This window comes from Alosa pseudoharengus, unplaced genomic scaffold, assembly GCF_046254945.1.
Source record: "Alosa pseudoharengus isolate Yale_2024_CS ecotype anadromous, Long Island Sound unplaced genomic scaffold, YU_APseudo_1.1 YU_APseudo_1.1_scf_24, whole genome shotgun sequence".
NCBI lineage: Eukaryota > Metazoa > Chordata > Actinopteri > Clupeiformes > Clupeidae > Alosa > Alosa pseudoharengus.
In genome coordinates this window covers 22,496,810-22,517,160 of record NW_027468689.1, presented here as the reverse complement: position 1 = coordinate 22,517,160, position 20,351 = coordinate 22,496,810, and the positions used below count along the sequence as shown (strand labels likewise).

The 20,351-nt window shown below is 43.5% G+C and overlaps 1 protein-coding gene across 2 annotated transcripts; it reads left to right on the top strand.

The window, feature by feature from the left end:
• The first annotated feature begins 454 nt into the window (after window positions 1–454).
• aox6 (aldehyde oxidase 6) lies at window positions 455–20,102 on the top strand. 2 transcript variants are annotated; one of them, XM_076303502.1, is made up of 36 exons: window positions 455–647; window positions 926–983; window positions 1,998–2,094; window positions 3,609–3,717; window positions 4,056–4,182; window positions 4,323–4,384; window positions 5,494–5,559; window positions 5,979–6,044; window positions 6,225–6,305; window positions 6,496–6,640; window positions 6,768–6,860; window positions 7,015–7,166; window positions 7,958–8,051; window positions 8,402–8,511; window positions 9,041–9,225; window positions 9,651–9,813; window positions 9,980–10,069; window positions 10,191–10,360; window positions 11,138–11,264; window positions 11,693–11,815; window positions 11,994–12,090; window positions 12,195–12,319; window positions 13,426–13,559; window positions 13,655–13,742; window positions 13,918–14,004; window positions 14,608–14,799; window positions 15,289–15,516; window positions 15,831–15,926; window positions 16,287–16,415; window positions 16,818–16,892; window positions 17,110–17,162; window positions 17,309–17,423; window positions 17,676–17,741; window positions 18,592–18,780; window positions 19,322–19,489; window positions 19,812–20,102. In XM_076303502.1, exons 1-36 carry the CDS (start codon window positions 594–596, stop codon window positions 19,863–19,865), a joined length of 4,068 nt encoding a protein of 1,355 aa, XP_076159617.1. In that variant the 5' UTR covers window positions 455–593; the 3' UTR covers window positions 19,866–20,102. The 2 variants fall into 2 exon arrangements, with proteins under 2 accessions (XP_076159617.1, XP_076159616.1); XM_076303501.1 differs by having other exon boundaries at window positions 8,399–8,511.
• The last annotated feature ends 249 nt before the right edge of the window (window positions 20,103–20,351 follow it).

The following is a 20,351-nucleotide window of genomic DNA, read 5'->3' as shown; positions in this document are numbered from 1 at the left end:
AGGCTACGCCATGCTGTTGGAGGTGCACACAAACGCTGCATTGACATTGAGATCAGAGAAGAAACTGGCTCAAGAGTTATAAAAGTATTTTCTCATGTTTAGTTGTAAAATGAAGGCACAGTTTTTATAGTCATACATGCGTGTTCACTTCTGCCTCCTTGGATTTCAATTTGGTAACGATAACGGGCTATTTGACGTCTTTAGAACACTATAAACATATCGGAGGTGTCAAATGTTGAGTTACTCCAGTCTAGATTTTTTGACGTTAATCACTCCTATGATGTAGCCTTGCTATTGTCTATCTAAAGTAAAATGCCTGTTTTGAAGTTAACTGATAGTTAAATAACCAAAAATCCGATTGTTTGTACCTCCAAATGGGCGGTGAATTAGCCTACGTCTGTGACGCGAGTTTGTGTTAATGTTTGACGAAACGTCCGAGCAGTGTTACAAAGTAGCCTAACCTAGGAAGTTACTAATCTCAAATATAGCTATCACTTTAAGGGCTAGTTCAGGTCAGCAGCAGAACAGCACAGACAGACGAGAAAGAGGCTCTAGGCTACTGTAATGGTGTTGTAGTGGTAACTCAAGGAAAAATGTCAGGAAACCAAGAAAGTGGCTGTTTGACTTTCTATGTCAACGGGAAAAAGGTACATTTTTAAACACGTTTAACATGTTTCAGTGTAGGCCTAGGCTGCCTACATCTTCTGCGCTAGCTACTCACGCTGTTATTTTTGAAAAGGGTTGATACAAATATAATTTGCCCCGTGATCTATTGTGCAGTAGCTTAGCCTACGGTCTTCACTTCACTCCTGCTGGTTTGTTTCGAATTGCTGTCTTTCCAAATACATATGTATCTTGTGGGCTGTTGTATTACATGAATGTGATTTAGGCTACAAACTTGTCTAATGTCTTAAATGTTATCTAGGTTACTGAGCGCGATGTTGACCCTGAAACAATGCTGTTACCTTACCTACGTAAAAGGAGTATCCTTTAATCCACTTTAATATGACAGTTGTGCATCGGACTTGTTCAATGAATGCAAGTGTTTATAGCTTAGGCTACTTCCCGTGGCACAGTGGTCCTGGTCAGAAATCTGTTAGACCCACTAGAAGTTCCTCCTTTCCTTTGAAATATGTTGAAAACATATGAATGTAGGCTGTTGCATGCATGCATGCATACATGCAAGTTGCATGCATGCATATATGCATGATGGAGAGCACAGTAGTTATTATTGATCTCTCTCTGTGATCTATCTCTGTGAACCCAAAACCTTCGTGTTTTTGGCTGCAACATTCAGTGCCTGACTGCCTGTGTGTGTCAAGGCACCTGGAGTGCAACACACAACCTTGGCAGTAAAACACATTTCACATTTCCAATCATTTTTTTTATCGATCTGTTATTTTTATTGTATTGGTCTGTTTCCCAAATTGCCTATTACAGAGCATTCCTGCCAGCTACTCCACTGGAATCATACATTTAAAATCTCACAGCACATAGTTAGTCTACACTTTCAGTGTCAGTCAGTTGCCATGTCCTTGACCAATGTTTCAATTAATCATTTAAAAACATATTGTATTATTAAAGGAACCGTATGTAAGAAATGTAATTCAATTAATCATAAAATGGCCCTGATTTGTCACTAGACATTATGAAATCATGCTAATTTCAAATACTTATATCACTGACAACAGTAGTCCAGCCAGGATATCGTCATTTAAAAAAGTGAAGTTGCAGCCCTCAACTAATGTTGATGTTTACATATTTGTGTTTTAGCCTGATCCGCCACCCTCCACCTATCTAGTAATCACAAAGTCAGTAGTGTTTCGGCATCTGGGTTGCCAGCTCTGCTCTAGTTACCACATCTGCGGTGTACACCGCTCTACAGTATTTTGAAAGTGATTGTAGTACCAGTTTTGGCCAAAATCCTACATACGGTTCCTTTAACACTATTATAAAAAAACAAGGTGTACTATGTCCTTGACCATTCCTTGTGACAGTGAGGTTGACAGGTGCCAAGTATGGTTGTGGTGGAGGAGGATGTGGAGCCTGCACCGTCATGCTTTCCCGCTACCAGGTCCACTCCAGGACCGTTGTGTATCCTTTTACAAGTGCTGAATTAAGAGGGCTTTATTTTAACAGAAATAATCTATGGGTAACTAGTCAGCCTCTCAGTGCTAACAAAACTCAACTTGGTTTATCACATTTGAGTGTAAAACAACTTGTTTGATTCAGAATTATTATTTTTATGGACTAGGTGGCTCATGTATCTAGCAGTAGCTACAGGTTTTTTATTTTTTATTTGATTTATAATTTTTTTTGCGGTGGCTTACCCACTTAAATCAAAACGCTGCTAGCAAAACTTTACACTCAAGTAGCAAAACATCAACCCAGACCAGCTCAACCATGACAAAGCACTTTTAGATAATGAGCACTCAGCAAATGAGTTTGAGCACTATATAAAAGAGTTAGAGGAGGGGAGGAGGACAAGGAGATGAAGAAGAAGAAGATGAGACAAGGAGGTGAAGAAGAGGAGGAGGAGAAAGGCTACAGCCTCTATGTTAGAATATCAAAAGAACCCCTAACAGGTTCTATAGAACCATTCGGTTTTGCTTCAAAGAACCCTCTAGAGTTCTTTCGATGGGCCCTTCAAAAAGGTTTCATAACAACAGTTGGTTCTGCCTTCCATCTATAGACAACAGTGATTGCATGGTGTCTAGCACAAGACCACATTGCATGTGATATGGATGAAATCTTGCCCAATTTGTTCTGGGTTTTTTGTTTTCTTGCTAAGATTATTTCTGGTTTGTTTCTTGTTTTTTTCCACTGTTTTCTTTTTTTCTAGGACTACTACTGTGCTTTTGTTGTTTGACTCTCCTCCCTCCATTTGTATTGAAATAAACATCCATAAATAAGACATTTGAATGCGTGCATGTTTACATATTGCAGACTGATATTCCCAGCACACGGAGAAAGCAAAAGCCATAAGTGTTTTTATTTATACATCAGGTGCTGGTTGTGTGAACTGTTTTGACACAAAAGCAATTTGTTTGAGTGTTTTGCAAGAATAGTGTGCTTTTGTAAGAAATGTATAATGTTTTACTGGTTTTGGGTTACACTTTACTTGACAGTATCGACATAAGAGTGACATGACACTATCAACAAGTCATAAATGTTTATGACATAACGCTTCTGTCATTAAGTGTCATTCGGTTTTTGTCATAACAAGTTAGGGTTGGGGTTAGGGTTCATGTGTCATGACAGTGTCATGTGTTCATGACCGTGTCATGTCACTCTTATTTCGATACTGTCAAGTAAAGTGTTACCAGGTTTTGTAGTTAGTGCGTAGAGGTTTGCAAAAGGTGTTTTGCTACTTGGGTGTGTGGATTGTGTGTTGTGTTTTTGACAGAATGTGCTCCGTTTTCAAAATAAATAATAATAATTTTTCACAGCAGGTAACTAGTGATTTAAGCCTAAAACACTATTTTGTTCAACATTCCCAGTTAAAGTTGCAATGAGAAATGCCCCACAGACAGTGTTAGATAGCCATCAGAGGCATCACTTCTGACCTTATGCAAATGTGTGTGTGTGAGTTGTCCTTCACCCCTCAGCCACTGTGCGGTGAACGCCTGCCTGCTGCCCGTGTGCCAGCTGCATGGGGCAGCGGTGACCACCGTGGAGGGCATCGGCAGCACCAAGACCAAACTGCACCCCGTCCAGGTAAATATGTGCCAACCGCAGGGTGGGCATAGGGGTCCAGGGAAATATGTGCCAACCGCAAAGTGCTGTTACTGGTCCTCTTGTGAAAGCAACAGTGCAGTTTGTTTTCCAAAAAACTCAAAAACTCATTTTGATGTCACACTGACTTACTATAAGGACAATACAGCCTCTGGCCTTGCCGATGCACACATGGAATGGCTGGTATTACGCTAGGTAATGCTGTAGTCGTGGGGGGAGCATGACCCTTTTAGTGCTAAATTGGTGCCATGTCAATGGTATGTTCCATTTTAGTTTACAGTAATGCAAGTGTGTGTGTGTGTGTGTGTTTCCATGCTCAGGAGCGCATAGCAAAGGCTCATGGTTCTCAGTGTGGCTTCTGCACCCCTGGTATGGTGATGTCCATGTACACTCTACTGAGGAACAAGCCCCAGCCCACCATGGAGGACATCACAGAGGCACTGGCTGGTACTTTCTACACACACATACTGTACACACACACACACACCACCCCTAAAAACACACATGCCCTATGGCTACACCCTATGAACTGTAACATTGATTTGGGGTGAACCAGCTGTCTCTTTTTTTCTTCTCCCGCTTTCCAGGTAATTTGTGTCGCTGCACTGGATACCGTCCCATTCTGGATGGATACAAGACCTTCTGTGAGGTACTAGTTTGGTTTGGGTACAATACCTTCTGTGAGGTACTAGTTTGGTTTGGGTACAATACCTTCTGTGAGGTACTAGTTTGGTTTGGGTACAATACCTTCTGTGATGTACTAGTTCGGTTTGGGTACAATACTTTCTGTGAGGTAGTGGTTTGGTTTGGGTACAAGACCTTGAATACCTTCTGCGAGGTACTGGTTTGGATACAAGACCTTCTGTGAGGTACTGGTATTGGTTTGGGTACAAGTCCTTCTGTGAATTATTGGTTTGGATACAAGACCTTCTGTGAGGTATTGGTTTGGATACAAGGCCATCTGTGAGGTACTGGTTTACTAGGGCAGCCAGCTTGTTATTACAAACTGTAAACCTTGTTACCATCAACTCTGTTTTAGTGAGGGTAAAAACTAACAGAGTAATTAGTGTAGCTGTGCAGCCAGATTATATAATCAAGGGTAACTTCCAGGTCTATGCAAAAAAAGAAATGAGTAGTAGAATGACAGTTTTCTTGTAGACTACTCTTAATAGCAGATTTTTTTTCTTTTACTGTCTATGGAAAAATATGAGCCACAACTTAACAACTGGATTGGCCTTGGGACCGTGGGTGCTGTGCCAAGCGTGACCTTGTAGATCACGGGTACAGGGTCAAAGGTCATGCTTTGCTTCTGATGCACATTTTCCATGCTTGCGTGTAGCCCAGCACTCATTTGAGCAGGTGGTCTGAGAGGAGAGTCAGCAGTGCTGACCCATTTGCATGGTGGGTTTACTGTGAATGCAGATGCTTTTGCATGGTTTTTAGGGGCAGAACAGCACACATGGGTTTACTGAGAGCATCATCACATGACTGGAACTCATTGTCCGTGATCGAGACAAAATGTCAGATTGCCTTTGAGTTATGACATTTCAAAGACAAAGAAATCCTTTATATGTACTGGTATACTACTATATGACTGGGTCATGTGTCATTTATACAATATGTAGCTATGATTTGATGATATGATGTAGCTATGAGTGTGTATGAGATATAAAGATGTAGTACATTCACAAAGATCTGAACTGGAGGTCTTCAAACTGTGACTGAAATATTAATTAATTTTCTGTTGTTTCTTTACAGAGTTCAAACTGTTGCCAAAACAGTGGAGCCAAGTCCTGCTCCAATGGAAACTCAATTTCAGAGAATGTAAGAGAAAATGAGATTGCATCTCAGTGAAGTCATGTAAAGATCATATGACTAAAATGTGTGATTTCACCCAAGATATAATCATATATATATATATATATATATATAAAGTAGAGTATAAAAAGAAGTTTGGTGCTGTTAGAATGTGGAGTATACTGTAGGAATATCAGTGTGGATCATTCTAGAATGTGAGACAATCTCTCTCTGTGTTTGGAGCTTGGGAAAAAAGACCCTGTGGCTTCACACTTCAGCTCCTGCCTGTGTGATTCTCTAAAGACATTTTTCTGTTCCAGCTCTCTCTTTATGATAAAGGCTTTTTTATGCTTCTGGAGAAGAGTTTGGTGAGGTCCAGCCCAAGTAGCCTTGTAGTGTCCAACTATTCAAACTGCTTTTCAGCTGTTGTTTGTGTCCGTTCGCAGAATTCAAACTGTTGCCAGCAGATTGGCAAAGCAAATGGAAACGAGGTTACAGATGACCTTGAGAATGTGAGTGATGAGGCTACAGATGACCTTGATTATGAGTGACTGTGAATGTTAAACAGCCTCCACACTGGCTGGTGTTGTACAAGGGAACAGCAGGCCTGTGCAATGCACCACTTAATGTGTAACAATTTAATGAGGTTTATGTTTGATACACTCAATGCCTGATGTTTCTCTCACACTCAGGGACATCTTAAGCTCTTCAGCACGGACAATCTACTCCCGCTGGATCCAACCCAGGACCTCATCTTTCCCCCAGAGCTCATCGTAAGACTCTAGTGAAGCTCTAGATCATAAACTAACAACAACAAAAGCACCGCTCTTGTGATCCCCCTGTCCAGGGATTGTACTATATGCAACTCTGGTGTTGGGCTCAACATAGCACTCTTCTTTATTGGTGTAGCCCTCTGGTCTACCTTAACTCAGCAGACGCCCCTGTTCTCCTGTGTTCCTGTAGAGGATGACTGAGAGCGGGCTGCAGGCGACCCAGACCTTCCGTGGAGAGCGGATCACCTGGGTGTCCCCCATCTCCCTGGACGAGGTCGTGGACCTGAAGTCTCGCCATCCCGAAGCACCCATTGTCATTGGCAACACCAACATCGGTCAGCCCTCCAGCTGATCACAAATGCAATGCTAGTGTTGTCTATCCTCAGCAGTCCCAACTGACATAGGTCATAGGTCACATTCAGCTAACTGGAGTCTTTAATCTGCTTCCCTCTGCCCCTGCAGGTCTGGACATTAAGTTTAAAGGGATCCTGCATCCATTCATAATTTCGCCGACCAGAGTGCCAGATCTGTTTGTGGTGAAGAACACTCCTCAGGGTAAGCAGATTTTCATGTTTACACTGTTACTAAGGCAATAGAGACATTATTAAAGGTTAGTTTGTTTGTAATACAAGTGTGATGTTTGTCTGTCCTTGTGCGTGCATGCGTGTGTGTGTCTGTGCGTGCGTGTGTGTGTGTGTCCACCGCACAGGTGTGAGTGTAGGTGCAGGCTGCAGCATGTCTGTGGTGCGTGCAGCTCTGGAGGATCTGGTGCGGACGCTCCCCCTGGACCAGACGGAGGTCCACCGTGCCTTGCTGCAGCAGCTGGGGAACCTGGCCGGACAGCAGATCCGTAACGTGGCCGTGAGTGGCACCAGCACGCACACCCATGCACGCACACACACACAAACACACACACACACACACACACACACACATACATACATACATATACACATACACACACACACACATATACATATGCATATACACATACACATGCATAACGTCATAATTCCGCCACAAACAAGAAGAGACGTCTTTATGCTGCGTTTCCTTGGCTAAACAGAGGCGGCAGGATACTGCCCCAGCGCATACATTCAGGGGCGTGTTCAGTTGCTAACGAAGAACTTTGTTGGTTGCAATGCAATTTCCTATTGCCAACCAACTAAGTTGCTAACAGGTTAGCAACTATTGTTTTGGGAAACGCACCCGAGATAGCCTGCCGGCATTGCAGAACTGAAGACACATCACGTTTAGTTTGATAAACAAAAGCACGATATCTTAGCAAGCTAAATACATCGCAATTGTAAGAGACTACAATGTCCAAACATCAGTTAACTGTTAACTAGCAGGGAAGTTTGATTTCAATTCTTGAAGTAGCCACTTCATGAGTTTTGAATGTCAGTTTTAACAACCATCATGCTAGTCACCATTTCAAAGAAACTGTACTTGTGCATTTACTTACAGTACCTTTGCTAGTTTAGCTAGCTTGCAACATGCACAGGCAGACAGCTGTAAGAGGCTGAAATCAGTATTCTCGAAATCACACTACTGACAAGTGAGCAATTGTTCCGCAATAAAAACCCACTGTAAAAAGGATGACTGACTGTTGTTATTGTTGGTGTGTGTGTGTGTGTGTGGTGTATATGTAGACCCTGGGTGGTAACATTGTCAGTGCCTATCCAAACTCGGATCTGAACCCTGTCCTGGCCGCTGGAAACTGCAGACTCACTGTAGTATCAAAGGGTGAGTGTGTGGGTGTGTGTAGCCTACCCCTTCCACCTTTTCAAGTTCTACCTGCAGAAGCTCTGTGTGTGTGTGTGTGTGTGTGTGTGTGTGTGTGTGTGTGTGTGTGTGTGTGTGTGTGTGTGTGTGTGTGTGTGTGTGTGTGTGTGTGTGTGTGTGTGTGTGTGTGTGTGTGTGTGTGTGTGTGTATATACTTACTTTTTCAGTTGTAAGTGCATGTTGTGTGGGATGTCTGTATGCTACTGAGACCTTGAATTTCCCCTTGGGGATCAATAAAGTATCTATCTATTTCTACATGATAATAGCGCTAGTGTTTCTCTTGGCCCTAACACTGACTTTCCTCACAGCAGGGGGAAGGCGAGAGATCCCCATGAATAAAGATTTCTTTGTGGGCTTCGGGAAGACTCTCCTAAACCCAGACGAGATTGCTGTGTCTGTTTTCATTCCTGTTTCCCGAAAGGTGATGCGTGATTCTTCACACTTCACAGTTCTTCACACTACCTTTTCTTTTTCTTAATCAGTCTCATCTTGTGCTGGCGAGCTCGAAGGGTGAGAAAGTACTTCACTTCAGTTAGGAGGAGTGATTGGAGCACTTAGTTTGAGGACAGAGTTGTGGAGCTGTGTTTACCTGGCGGAGGCCGACGAGTTCACTTCAGTCTTATTCCTCTTTAGCTCATTACACCTCAGGACCTCATCACAGAAGCTTGATTGCATTCCATGCACAACATCCCTTAACCATTTTGGGTTGTGTGTGTGTGTGTGTGTGTGTGTGTGTGGGAGGGTACTTATTTTATTTACCTCATATATCACTTATTTAATTTAAAACATAAATTCTTTATTTAATTAACCACAGAAATTGTAAACTTTGGACACATAACAGTAAATAGCCCTGTATCCCTCCCTCCATATATCCATCCATCTCTCCATCCCTCCACCCTTCCATCCATCCCTCCATCTTTCTTTCACTCCATCCATCTATCCATCTGTAGGGAGAGTTTGTGCGGGCGTTCCGTCAGGCTCCGCGTAAGGAGAACGCTCTGGCCACTGTGAACGCAGGCATGCGAGTGCGGTTCCGTGACGGTTCTAGTGTGGTGGACGAGCTCAGCATCTTTTACGGAGGTGTCGGACCCTGCACTGTCGGCGCCTCCAAGACATGCCAGCAGATCATTGGGAGGTACAAATATAACACACCATCCATATGGTGTGTGTGTGTGTGTGTGTGTGTGTGTGTGTGTGTTCTGTAACTGTAACTCTTTGATATTTATTTTTAATAAATCATTAGCCATCAGTTTACAGTTACAGTATACTCTAGATTTGCCAACAGACATCAAAGTGCAGGTGGAGATGGCAGTGGAAAATAAAGTAATCCAAAGTAATCAAAGGTCATTCCAATCAAAGGCAAGCAAATGTATGGTATTTCTAGTGATCGATCTCATTGATCAAGTAGTTTATTTCATGGTGAAATAGAGGAACAAGAACTATTAGCATCTCAGAGAGGATTAGTAAATCATTACAGTAGTTGTTACCTGACGTGTGTTGGTGTGTGTGTGTGTGTTTGTGTGTGTGTGTGTGTGTGTGTGTGTGTGTTTGTTTTTGTAGGCCATGGGGAGAGGAGGCATTGACCGCTGCCTACCCCGTACTCCTGGAGGAGATACCCCTGCCTCCATCTGCCCCGGGGGGCAAAGTGGCTTTCCGCCGGGCACTGACTCTCAACTTCCTCTTCAAGTTCTTCCTGCAGATGCAGCAGAAGCTTGCAGAGATGGTGTGTGTGTGTCTGTGTCTGTCTGTGTGTGTGTGTGTGTGTTTGTGTTTGTGTGTGTGGACAAATGTAAGATTATTGCCTTAATCTTTGGTAGTTGGGGCCGTGTGTGTGTGTGTGTGTGTGTGTGTTGGGAACGTAAACTCACACGTTTTTGGTCTGCGGTCAGGGCATCATTGCAGAGGACCTGCGGCAGGACATGAGGAGTAGCCTAGAGGCGTTACCTAATGACTTCTTGCCCAGCTATCAGGAGTTCCAGGTGACATTATATGCTTTTATTTACACTAGAATTATGTTTATATGAGAGGCTGGAGACCTCAGTGTATTCAACTTCAATTCCAACAATTCATGCATCCTGAGAATGTGTGTGATTATTTCAGGACGTGTTGGAAGGTCAGCCGGGTCAGGACCCCGTCGGCCGTCCCATGATGCATCGATCCGCCCTGAGCCAGGCCACAGGAGAAGCGGTCTACTGCGATGACATGCCCAAGACAGAGGGGGAGCTGTTTCTCTCCCTGGTCACAAGCACCAAGGCTCACGCCAAGATCCTGTAAGACTCCACAACCCTCAGTTTTATACGTATAAAATAATGCAGAAATCATAGACTAGTGTTTTCAGGCTTCACTAAAATGTTTAACTAGTGGGGCCAACAGAACCAAGATCATGGGTTCAAATCCCAGGAAACGCACATAAGATAATAATGAACATGGAAGCCTGTACTGAAAAATATTTTTGATGAAAACCTCTGCTAAGTAAATACATGGGAATGTACTGATCATTTGTATGAAATAGATCCAACTCCACCTACTATATCTGTCTAATCCAGACCAGGCATTGATTTAATCCAGACTCTCTCTCTACTGGGCATGTGTGTCTTTATCAGATGGGCCCTCATGCTTTTGCTGCCAATAAATAAGTCCTCTAGCTTGTTTACTTCTTCACCAACTGAAGCTGAAGTTTCATTTGGATGTCGATTCTCCTTACCCTGATGGGCACTAATTCAGAGGGTTGAGATCCATGATCTGCACAAATGCACTATGTTAGAGTGGTTACTAATGCAGACACAGGGTCACGCAAGTCTAGTTGGATCTACCAGTACTTGGCTGTTTGTTGCACATGCAGGCCTCTCCAGAACCTTCAGGCAAAGTTCAGCCAAAGGTCAGTACACTCTGACCGCTTGAATGAGCAAAAAGATAGGGTCTAAATGGGGCTCTTGTGTCCAGCCAGACGTGCATTTGGCTCACTACCAGGAAGCCATTTACAGGGAACCCCTGTGTGATTAGTTTCTCCGTCCTCGGAATTATTGACCTTCTGCCTTCCTCGACAGGAACATAGACGTTGGCGCCGCCCTCGCCCTGCCTGGTGTGGTCGATGTCATCACAGCCCGAGACATCCCCGGCAAGAAGTTCCGCATGTTCTGTGGCATGAACGAGGAGCTACTGGCTGAGAAGGAGGTGAAAAACCACTGGGATGCAATTTGATTTGACGGGTGTCGTCATCAGCATGACTTAGGTGGTGGGCAGCTGTTGTTGGTGCTGTGTGGATGGTCAGCATCCTCTTGTTCCTCTACATACTGTACAGTACTGTTTGCTCTCGCTCAACCATTGATTAATCACAGATATAGGTTTTATATATTGTAGAGTCATAGGTTTCTATATCATAGATATAGCTTTTTCTTAACCATGTTTTTGTCAAGTTTTCAAGTTTTTGTCAAGTTTTTGCTTGATAAAAATGTATGCTAAATGTAAAATGTAAACTCATGTTGGAGCTGTGATTTTTACCAGGCTGATTGATGTCCTTCAATTCCTCATCTTTCCTTGGCGGTTTGTAATTTCACGTTGGGATTTTAATGATGTGACGTTTACTCTCTCCTGATCACTAGGTGACGTGCGTGGGACAGATGGTGTGTGCGGTTGTCGCGGACACCAAACCGCACGCCAAACGGGGAGCCGCGGCCGTGAAGATCACTTACGAGGACCAGCCCGAACTAGTGTTCACGGTGGAGGTCAGAACTCACAAACAGCGCACTAACACACACACACACACACACACACACACACACACACACACACACACACACACACACACATATATTCGAATGAGTTGACAGTTGACGAAATATCTAATATCACGTTTAACATTCATTAGATAATCCGTTGGCTGACAGCCCTCTCTGTTTGCAGGAGGCGATAGAGAAGAAGTCTTTCTTTGAGCCTCTGAGAGAAATAGAGAGAGGCAATGTGTCTGAAGGTTTTAAAATGGCCGACCACATTCATGAAGGTACGTACTGTGGATACATGTGGGTTAATGTTTCCAAGTTACTTTGTTGTTGTTAACTTGCTTCACCAGTGTGCTTATGTCGATTACTTAAAAACTCTTTTCAGGAGAGATCCGGATTGGTGGGCAGGAACATTTTTACATGGAGACGCAAAGCATGCTGGTCATCCCAGTGGGGGAGGAGGGGGAGATGAATGTTTATTTGTCCACGCAGCATCCAACCATGGCTCAGGTGAACACATTAGCTTTCTATGTCAATTGTCCATTTCTTTTTAGTGACATACACATAATACATGCTACTACTACTACTACTACTAGGCCTACCACTAATGCTACTACTATTATTACTACTACTGCTACTGCTACTGCTACTGCTACTGCTACTACTACTACTACTACTAATAATAATAATAATAATAATAATAATAATAATAATAAATATAGCTGCAAGCAGCAATGAGGGGGCCAAGCAAAATAGGCCTGAGTAGGCCAAGATAGAACTCAGCAGACACCCGCTGAAAGGGCTGAAACAGGACTAAGTATTGCCACCGCCTCCGCCAGCCAGCCACCCCCCCCCCCCACACCTAATCACCCCTGCCCATCCCGCCCTGCCCTGCCCTTGCACGCACGCATTAGAATGAACTGGATGGAACATGTTGTAAAAATAAAAGATTGATAAAACACATCAGCAACTACAGATCAAAATGCAATATTGCTAATTGCAGCACCCCCTACAGGTCAAAGGTCACCAATTTTTGAGCGTCCTCCTAATGGGGTCATGAATCTATGTAGTAAGTGTGGTTATGATACATGGCAGGGTTGCTGAGATATGAGCTCACTTCCTGTATCGCGGCTTCGCCACTAATTTCAATTGGCCGGTGAATGCTTTTGTCAATTGTTCCAGAAAGCAATATATTGATAAGTTATGGTCTGAAGATGGTCTGTGCCAATGTTGGTGAAGATCAGATGAAATTTGTGACCTGTAAAAACTTTTTGATGTTTTTGATTAAATCCAATATGGCGGCCGAATCAATTAAGATGACATCGCAAGTTGGCTATGGGCTGCCATAGACTTCCATGGCAGAAGAAAGATGATGCATAATAATAATTAAGAATTCGTTGCTTGGCCCCCAATAATAATAATGCTACTACTACTACTTCTAGTACTAATGCTAGCCTACTACTACTACTATTGCTATTATTACTACTACTACTACTGCTACTGCTACTACTACTACTAATGCTAATACTGCTTCTTCTACTACTACTAATGCTATTACTACGAATAATAAAATTAATGATAATATTAACAATGTGCTTCTCTTTCTCTTCTCGTAGGACGCTATAGCCGAAACCCTGGATATTCCCTCTAACAGGGTGACATGTCACATAAAACGCATCGGAGGTGCCTTTGGAGGGAAGGTCACCAAAACAACCATTCTGGCCTGCATCACTGCAGTAGCTGCATGGAAGTAGGGCTTTCAGCATGTTATCAATATAATATGACGGATAGCATTTTTATGACGTGTTTTCACCAACACGACCTCCTTTGGCCTCTCCCCTACAGGACAGAGCGGTCAGTGCGCTTGGTGTTGGAGAGGGGGGAGGACATGCTGATCACAGGGGCTCGTCACCCTGTCCTGGGACAGTACAAGGTGTGTGTGTGTGTGTGTGTGTGTGTGTGTGTGTGTGTGTTGGGAGGGTAGGTGAAAGCTGTGTTTGGATCACCCTTGTCTTCCTTCCTTACATTTGTTTTCATAGAGCCGTGTAATGCTTTATTAAACTCAGTTGAATGCAATTTAATGGAGGTCCGGACCCATGTTCCTGTAGATTGGCTACATGAAAGACGGGCGCATAACTGCAGCCGATGTGAAGTACTACGCCAATGCAGGAAACACTGCAGATGAGTCTCCACTGGTAAGCCTAGCTCCGAGGAAGACCAGTTATCATCATAGACACAGTTCGGGGTCCGACAGCTTCCATGGGCACTTTACATCCACTCTCCTTTCTGCCATTTTATTAAAATGTGTGTCTCATGCTAAAATGTGCTGTGGCCTATACACATTCCGTACATAAAGGTGATGATGCATGGGACAACCTTTTGAGCATTGTTGCTGGGCAACAACATAACAAGTTCCATTTATTCTGCTCATGACGATTTGCCTACTGATTATTAAAGTTCTCCAGGAAATAAAGTGTTGCCCGATATCAATGGAAACATGCCAGAACCACGATAATGAGGAACATTGCCCAGCATACCGGTTTGCTCAAAAAGTTTTTAATTGCTCAAAAAGTTGCCCCATGTATCATCAGACTAACTTATCAACCAACAGACAATTATCATGTTTGAAGACCTCTAAGGCATCTTAACTCTACACACATACAGTGTCACCATAAATTACTTACAAATTACTTACAGATCTGTATAAAAGGTAAAAATATATGTACTATATTTTAGTATTTTTTAGTTTCATTTTAATTTTAACTACTACTTTTAATGAATTTGTTTGACTTCCCCAGATCGTTGCAAAAATCCTGCTCCATTTTGACAATGCCTACAACATTCCCAACATGCGTGGCAGGTCTGCCGCCTGCAAAACCAACCTTCCGTCCAACACGGCCTTCCGTGGCTTTGGGGTTCCGCAGTGCATGTTGGTCACGGAGAGCATCATCAACGACGTCGCCCTCAAACTCGGACGCCCTGCTGAAGAGGTCAGACGCACAAACCAGTATGATTCCATGACTTCCAAGAAGGATCTCTTTTGGTGTTTCATAAAGAAATGCTGTACAAGTTACTGAATATGACATGAATATGTCAATAACATGTCATTACTGAATATGACATATATACTTTTGTGCAAGATCAGTACACCAGCAATGTTAGTTAGTTAGTTTAATAGTTGTCCCCTTATGGAAATTATTTTTCACATTTTCCATACCGCTTTTCATCCTATGGTCACAGGCACAGGCTGGCACATACATGGTTACAAGACATAGGGATGACACATACAGACATACATATTTCATACACCATAGACATTTGACACAGACATTTCCATATATTATTGGGGGTTCATGGGAAAAACATCATGTGCAGTGTGCAGTTTTGGGAGCAGCCAGTGTCCAATCCGAGTTGAGTCCCCCCACCCCACTGCCTCCTTCACCTGACCCTTTGACCCCCAGCTGTGTCCTGTGTTGCAGATCCGTGAGTTGAACATGTACAGGGGCCCGTCTCTGACCCACTACAAGATGCCATTCGACCCGGAGAACATGCTGCGCTGCTGGGAGGAGTGCAAGCGCCGGTCCTCCATACAGCGTCGCCGTGGCGACATTGCCCAGTTCAACCAGCACAACCGCTTCAAGAAGAGAGGCCTTGCCCTCGTCCCCATCAAATACGGCATCGGCTTTGACATTGCTTTCCTCAACCAGGTAACTACACTGGGGTAGCTATGGTGAGGGGTATTTACACAGAGGGCTTTCTCAACCAGGGAACCACACTGGGGTAATTATGGTGGGGGGTATTTACACCGAGGGTAACAGGTGTAAAACAGGGGAGTCTTGGATGGCTTGAAGAAACTTAAAAACAAAATATATGAATTGATTGCCGTTGTAAGTTGCAAATGGTTATGAAGTGTCGTGTGTGTGTGTGTGTGTGTGTGTGTGTGTGTGTGTGTGTGTGTGTGTGTGTGTGTGTGTGTGTGTGTGTGTGTGTGTGTGTGTGTGTGTGTGTGTGTGAAACACAGGCTGCCGCTCTGGTACATATCTTCCAGGACGGCTCTGTACTGGTTAATCATGGAGGAACGGAAATGGGCCAAGGCATCCACACAAAAATGCAACAGGTGCAGTGTACACGCGCACACACACACACACACACACACACACACACACACACACACACACACACACACAGCGCCACAGCTGCCCCATATCAGATCATTTTAGTTCCATCTGTGACTGACGCTGTGCTGGTCTCACACACACACACACACACATACACACACATACACACCACACACACACATACACACCACACATACTGTATACACACACACACACACACATACACACCACACACATACACACCACACACACACATACACACATACACACCACACATACTGTATACACACACACACACACACACACACACACATATACACACAGTGCTGGTCTCACGTCTGCCCTGTGTGTCCCATCAGGTGGCCAGTCGTGAGCTGCGGATCCCCACCTCTCTGATCCACATCTCCGAGACCAACACCCACATGGTGCCCAACACCTGCCCCTCGGCCGCCTCCTTTGGCACCGATGCCAACGGCATGGCAGTCAAGGTACTAACTGACCCCTGTCTGACAATAGAGACAATAGAGTGTTTGACTGGAGTATTCCTTCCTGTTGTGTCCTGTGTTTAGTGTTAAGTCTCCACATTCTGCATGGTTAATGGTGAATCAGAATCAGAAGTATACATTGAATCACAGCTGAAGTATACGTAAAGTATAAGTAGTGGAGATTTAAGGGCCATTCACTCAAAGAACACATATACTGTAAACACCTTGATCGGAATAAAACTGCCAATCCGAATGAAAGAGGTGGTGTATTCCCTTCTTTGCAAAAGCAAAGCAGCTATTCCGATCAAAGATTCTAAATCTGAAGAGCACATTATCGGAATAGAACGTACCCCATGTAAACAGATGACACGAAATATGAGTTTGATTGTTTGGTGGTTTTGGCAGGATGCCTGTGAAACCCTTTATAAGAGACTGGAGCCCATCAGGAAGAGGAACCCAGAGGGCCCCTGGCAGAGCTGGGTAACTCACCTCTCAACTGTCACACTGGATAAGAGTTGCTTTAAATGCAGTGTCATATTCACTATCCAATCACACTGGATAAGAGTTGCTTTAAATGTAATGTTTTAAGTAGGCCTACTGATCTATTGTAAATATACAATAGATCAGTAGTTGTAAGAATGATCAATGATTGTGAGTTTGGTGCGAATAGATGTATATGTGACTTTGTGACTTCCAGATCAAAGCTGCTTTTCTGGAGAAAATTAGTCTCTCGGCCACAGGATACTACAAGTAAGAGTAGCGTTACAGATTAAGTTAGTTACCCACAGCAGCATTTGATGGACTGCATGTGAAATTATGTATTTTAGTGTGCAGTTAAGGCTTTAAGTGTAGTGTTTGGTTTTTGTGAGGTCAACTAAGGTCAGTGTCTTTGTCAGGGGTCATGACCTGTACATGGACTGGGAGAAGCAGGAAGGTCAGCCCTATGCCTACTTCACCTATGGAGTGTGCTGCTGTGAAGTAGAGCTGGACTGTCTAACTGGAGACTACAGGGTAATCTGTGTGTGTGTGTGTGTGTGTGCGTGCGTGCATGTGCGTGTGCCTATGGGTGTCTGTGCATCCACATGCATTTGTGTCTGTTTGTGTATATCCTTTTCAAATTACTTTGCAAGGTGTGTGTGTGTGTGTGTGTGTGTGTGTGTGTGTGTGTATGTGTGTTGTGTTTTCTTTTCAAATTGCTCTTAAAATGTACCCTTAAATGTAACATTTAAAAGTAACTTAATTTTTCATTCTGCTTCCTTTCAGACCATAAGGACAGACGTGGTGTTTGACATTGGCAGGAGCATTAATCCCTCTATTGACATCGGCCAGGTAATTATAGTCTTTATATCCTCAGTGCTGAAGGACCTGTCGGTAAACCATCCATCCACGCTGGTCCACTAGCAGATGACTAATACAAATACCCCAGTTTATGGTTATGGTTATGGAATTTAGCAAACACTGTTGTCCAAAGTAACTTACAAAATCAAACAATACAATAGTTAAAAATTAACAGTAAACAGTTTGGTAAGTCTACATTAAGGAAAGTAGCCATAATGTCAATGCAATATCAATAATCAATAATGAAAATAAACAATACCATAAATATGCAAACCATAACTCATAAGAACCACGATAAGTTTGCCCCCTGAGTGGACAGTGAGGTCTGCATGTTGGTGTGTAGAATGGCGGCGTTCACACTGACACACTGGCTTCTAAAAACAAGAGGTGCTCCAAGTTTAGAAATAGTTAAACTTTTGAGGTCGTGTTTTTTTTTTTTTTCAACGAGCTAGCGATTTAGTTAAATATAGCATATCATAGCAACAACATGTAGGCCTACGCAATCAATTTCTACCTCGCAAATGTTTAACACTCACTACTTTGGAATACTCGCATTCTGGAGGTGAAAAAAGCGTCAATGTGAACGCCAGCATAGAGGTGTTACAGAGACCAACCCATCTGACCAGACTATGTAGCACATTTCACTGCCACACATGCTGAACATTGCTGGAATAGATATGAGCACATAGAAATAAAAACATATAAAGGAAAAATATGAATTGCTTGTTGCTTGCAGCATACTGAATTGTTGTATTGATGTTTGTGTGTGTGTGTGTGTGTGTGTGTGTGTGTGTGTGTGTGTGTGTGTGTGTGTGTGTGTGTGTGTGTTCTATTCTATCAGATTGAGGGCGCGTTTACGCAGGGTGTGGGCCTTTACACCATGGAGGAGCTGAAGTTCTCCCCGTCTGGAGTGCTGTACACGCGTGGACCAGGCCAGTACAAGATCCCGGCCGTGTGTGACGTTCCGCTCCAGTTCAACATCTACCTGCTGCCCGGCACCCAGAACCCCCACGCCATCTACTCCTCCAAGGTGCAACAACACAAACGTTTACACACAACACAAACCTCCAGCGCATGGGTGTGTTTAGTGCTGTTGCAGGGCTTTGGAGAGCCCGCACTGCACTGTGTGTTAATGTCTGGTGTGTTGTGTATTGTTGTGGGCCATTAGAGAGTCCCCGCTGTGTGTTTGGTGCTGTGTATTAAAGTTGCGATTGGCAAGATTTTTTTGATCATATTCACTGAAACCGACACTATGCTCCGACAGAACAACATAAATCAGCCAGTTTTAGAAAAAAAAACCTACCTCCACCTAGAGCCTGTTATTTGTTTTGCAAAAATCCACAGCTCCTGGTTCTTCTGGTCCAATCAGAGCAGGGTTGTGTGAGATCTGACTGTCAAGTCTGGTGCAGTCTGGTGGGCACGGACGAGCACAAACTTGATGAGAGGGTGCTCGGTGGTAGTGGGGGAGGGGCATGAGAGTTGTAAACATTCAAAATTTTCGCTAAGTCCCCTCAATCTGTCAGACTTGCCAACTGCAGCTGTAATGTCAGGTTTGTTTGATCCTGTTGCAGGGCATTGGAGAGCCGGCGCTGTTCCTGGGCAGCTCCGTGTTCTTCGCGCTGAAGGAGGCGGTGGCGGCAGCGCGGAGCGACGCAGGACTCAGTGGGCCCTTTGAGTTCCACAGCCCGGCGACCCCAGAGAGGGCCTGCCTGGCCTGTGCCTCCCACCTCACACAGATGGTACATACACATATAAAATATACACTCAGTATATACGTCAAATTGGCTATTATTAACTTAAAGGTGTACCGAATGTTGGAAAATAAATATTTGTTTTATTATCATTATTCTCACACTGTGAGATCCTGGATTTTGCTGATTTTAGGCACATCTGTTTTTCTCTCACACTTCTAGCTAATGTTGGAAATAAATGATGCACCAAAAAGACAGTTATAGTCTCTCAGGTGTAATGTCTCCTTTGGTTTTCTTTCTTTTCCTTTCTTCTTTCCCTCTTTCTCTCTTTCTTTCTGTCTTTTCCCTCCTATTCTCTTTTCTATTCCAGGTTCCAATCAGCAAGCCCGGGTCCTTCCAGCCGTGGGCGATCGAGACTCCTTAAGTCCTCCCTGCACTGCAGCAATTATACTTGATTACACAGCTTGAAAATTATAGTCATATTTACATTACCACCGTCTATGTAAATCCTGCTGAGCTTTTGTATTGAAATAAGACTCAATGTTACACAATCCTTGTATTATATAATGTCAAAACATGTACTTTATCATCAGACAGACTGTTGTAATATGATTATTAAATACAGTATTGATTAAATATGGTACTGATTTTATCACGCTTAGTGCTGCAGTCTAGTTTTCTAGTTTGTTCTGCTAACCGTGTGAAAATATATTTTTTTGCATTGACTGAGGAGAGTTTTATATTTTAATGTTGATGACAAGAATCAAAGGCATAAAATCTAGAAAGCAAATTGTGCAGGATACAACAAATCTGTGTTTTAGCACAGCTGAGCTGAGTTCCCTGTTGAGTGGGGCCAGTCAGCCTCCTGACCTGTGCAATCTGCTGAGTCACTCACCTCACCCAGGCCAAG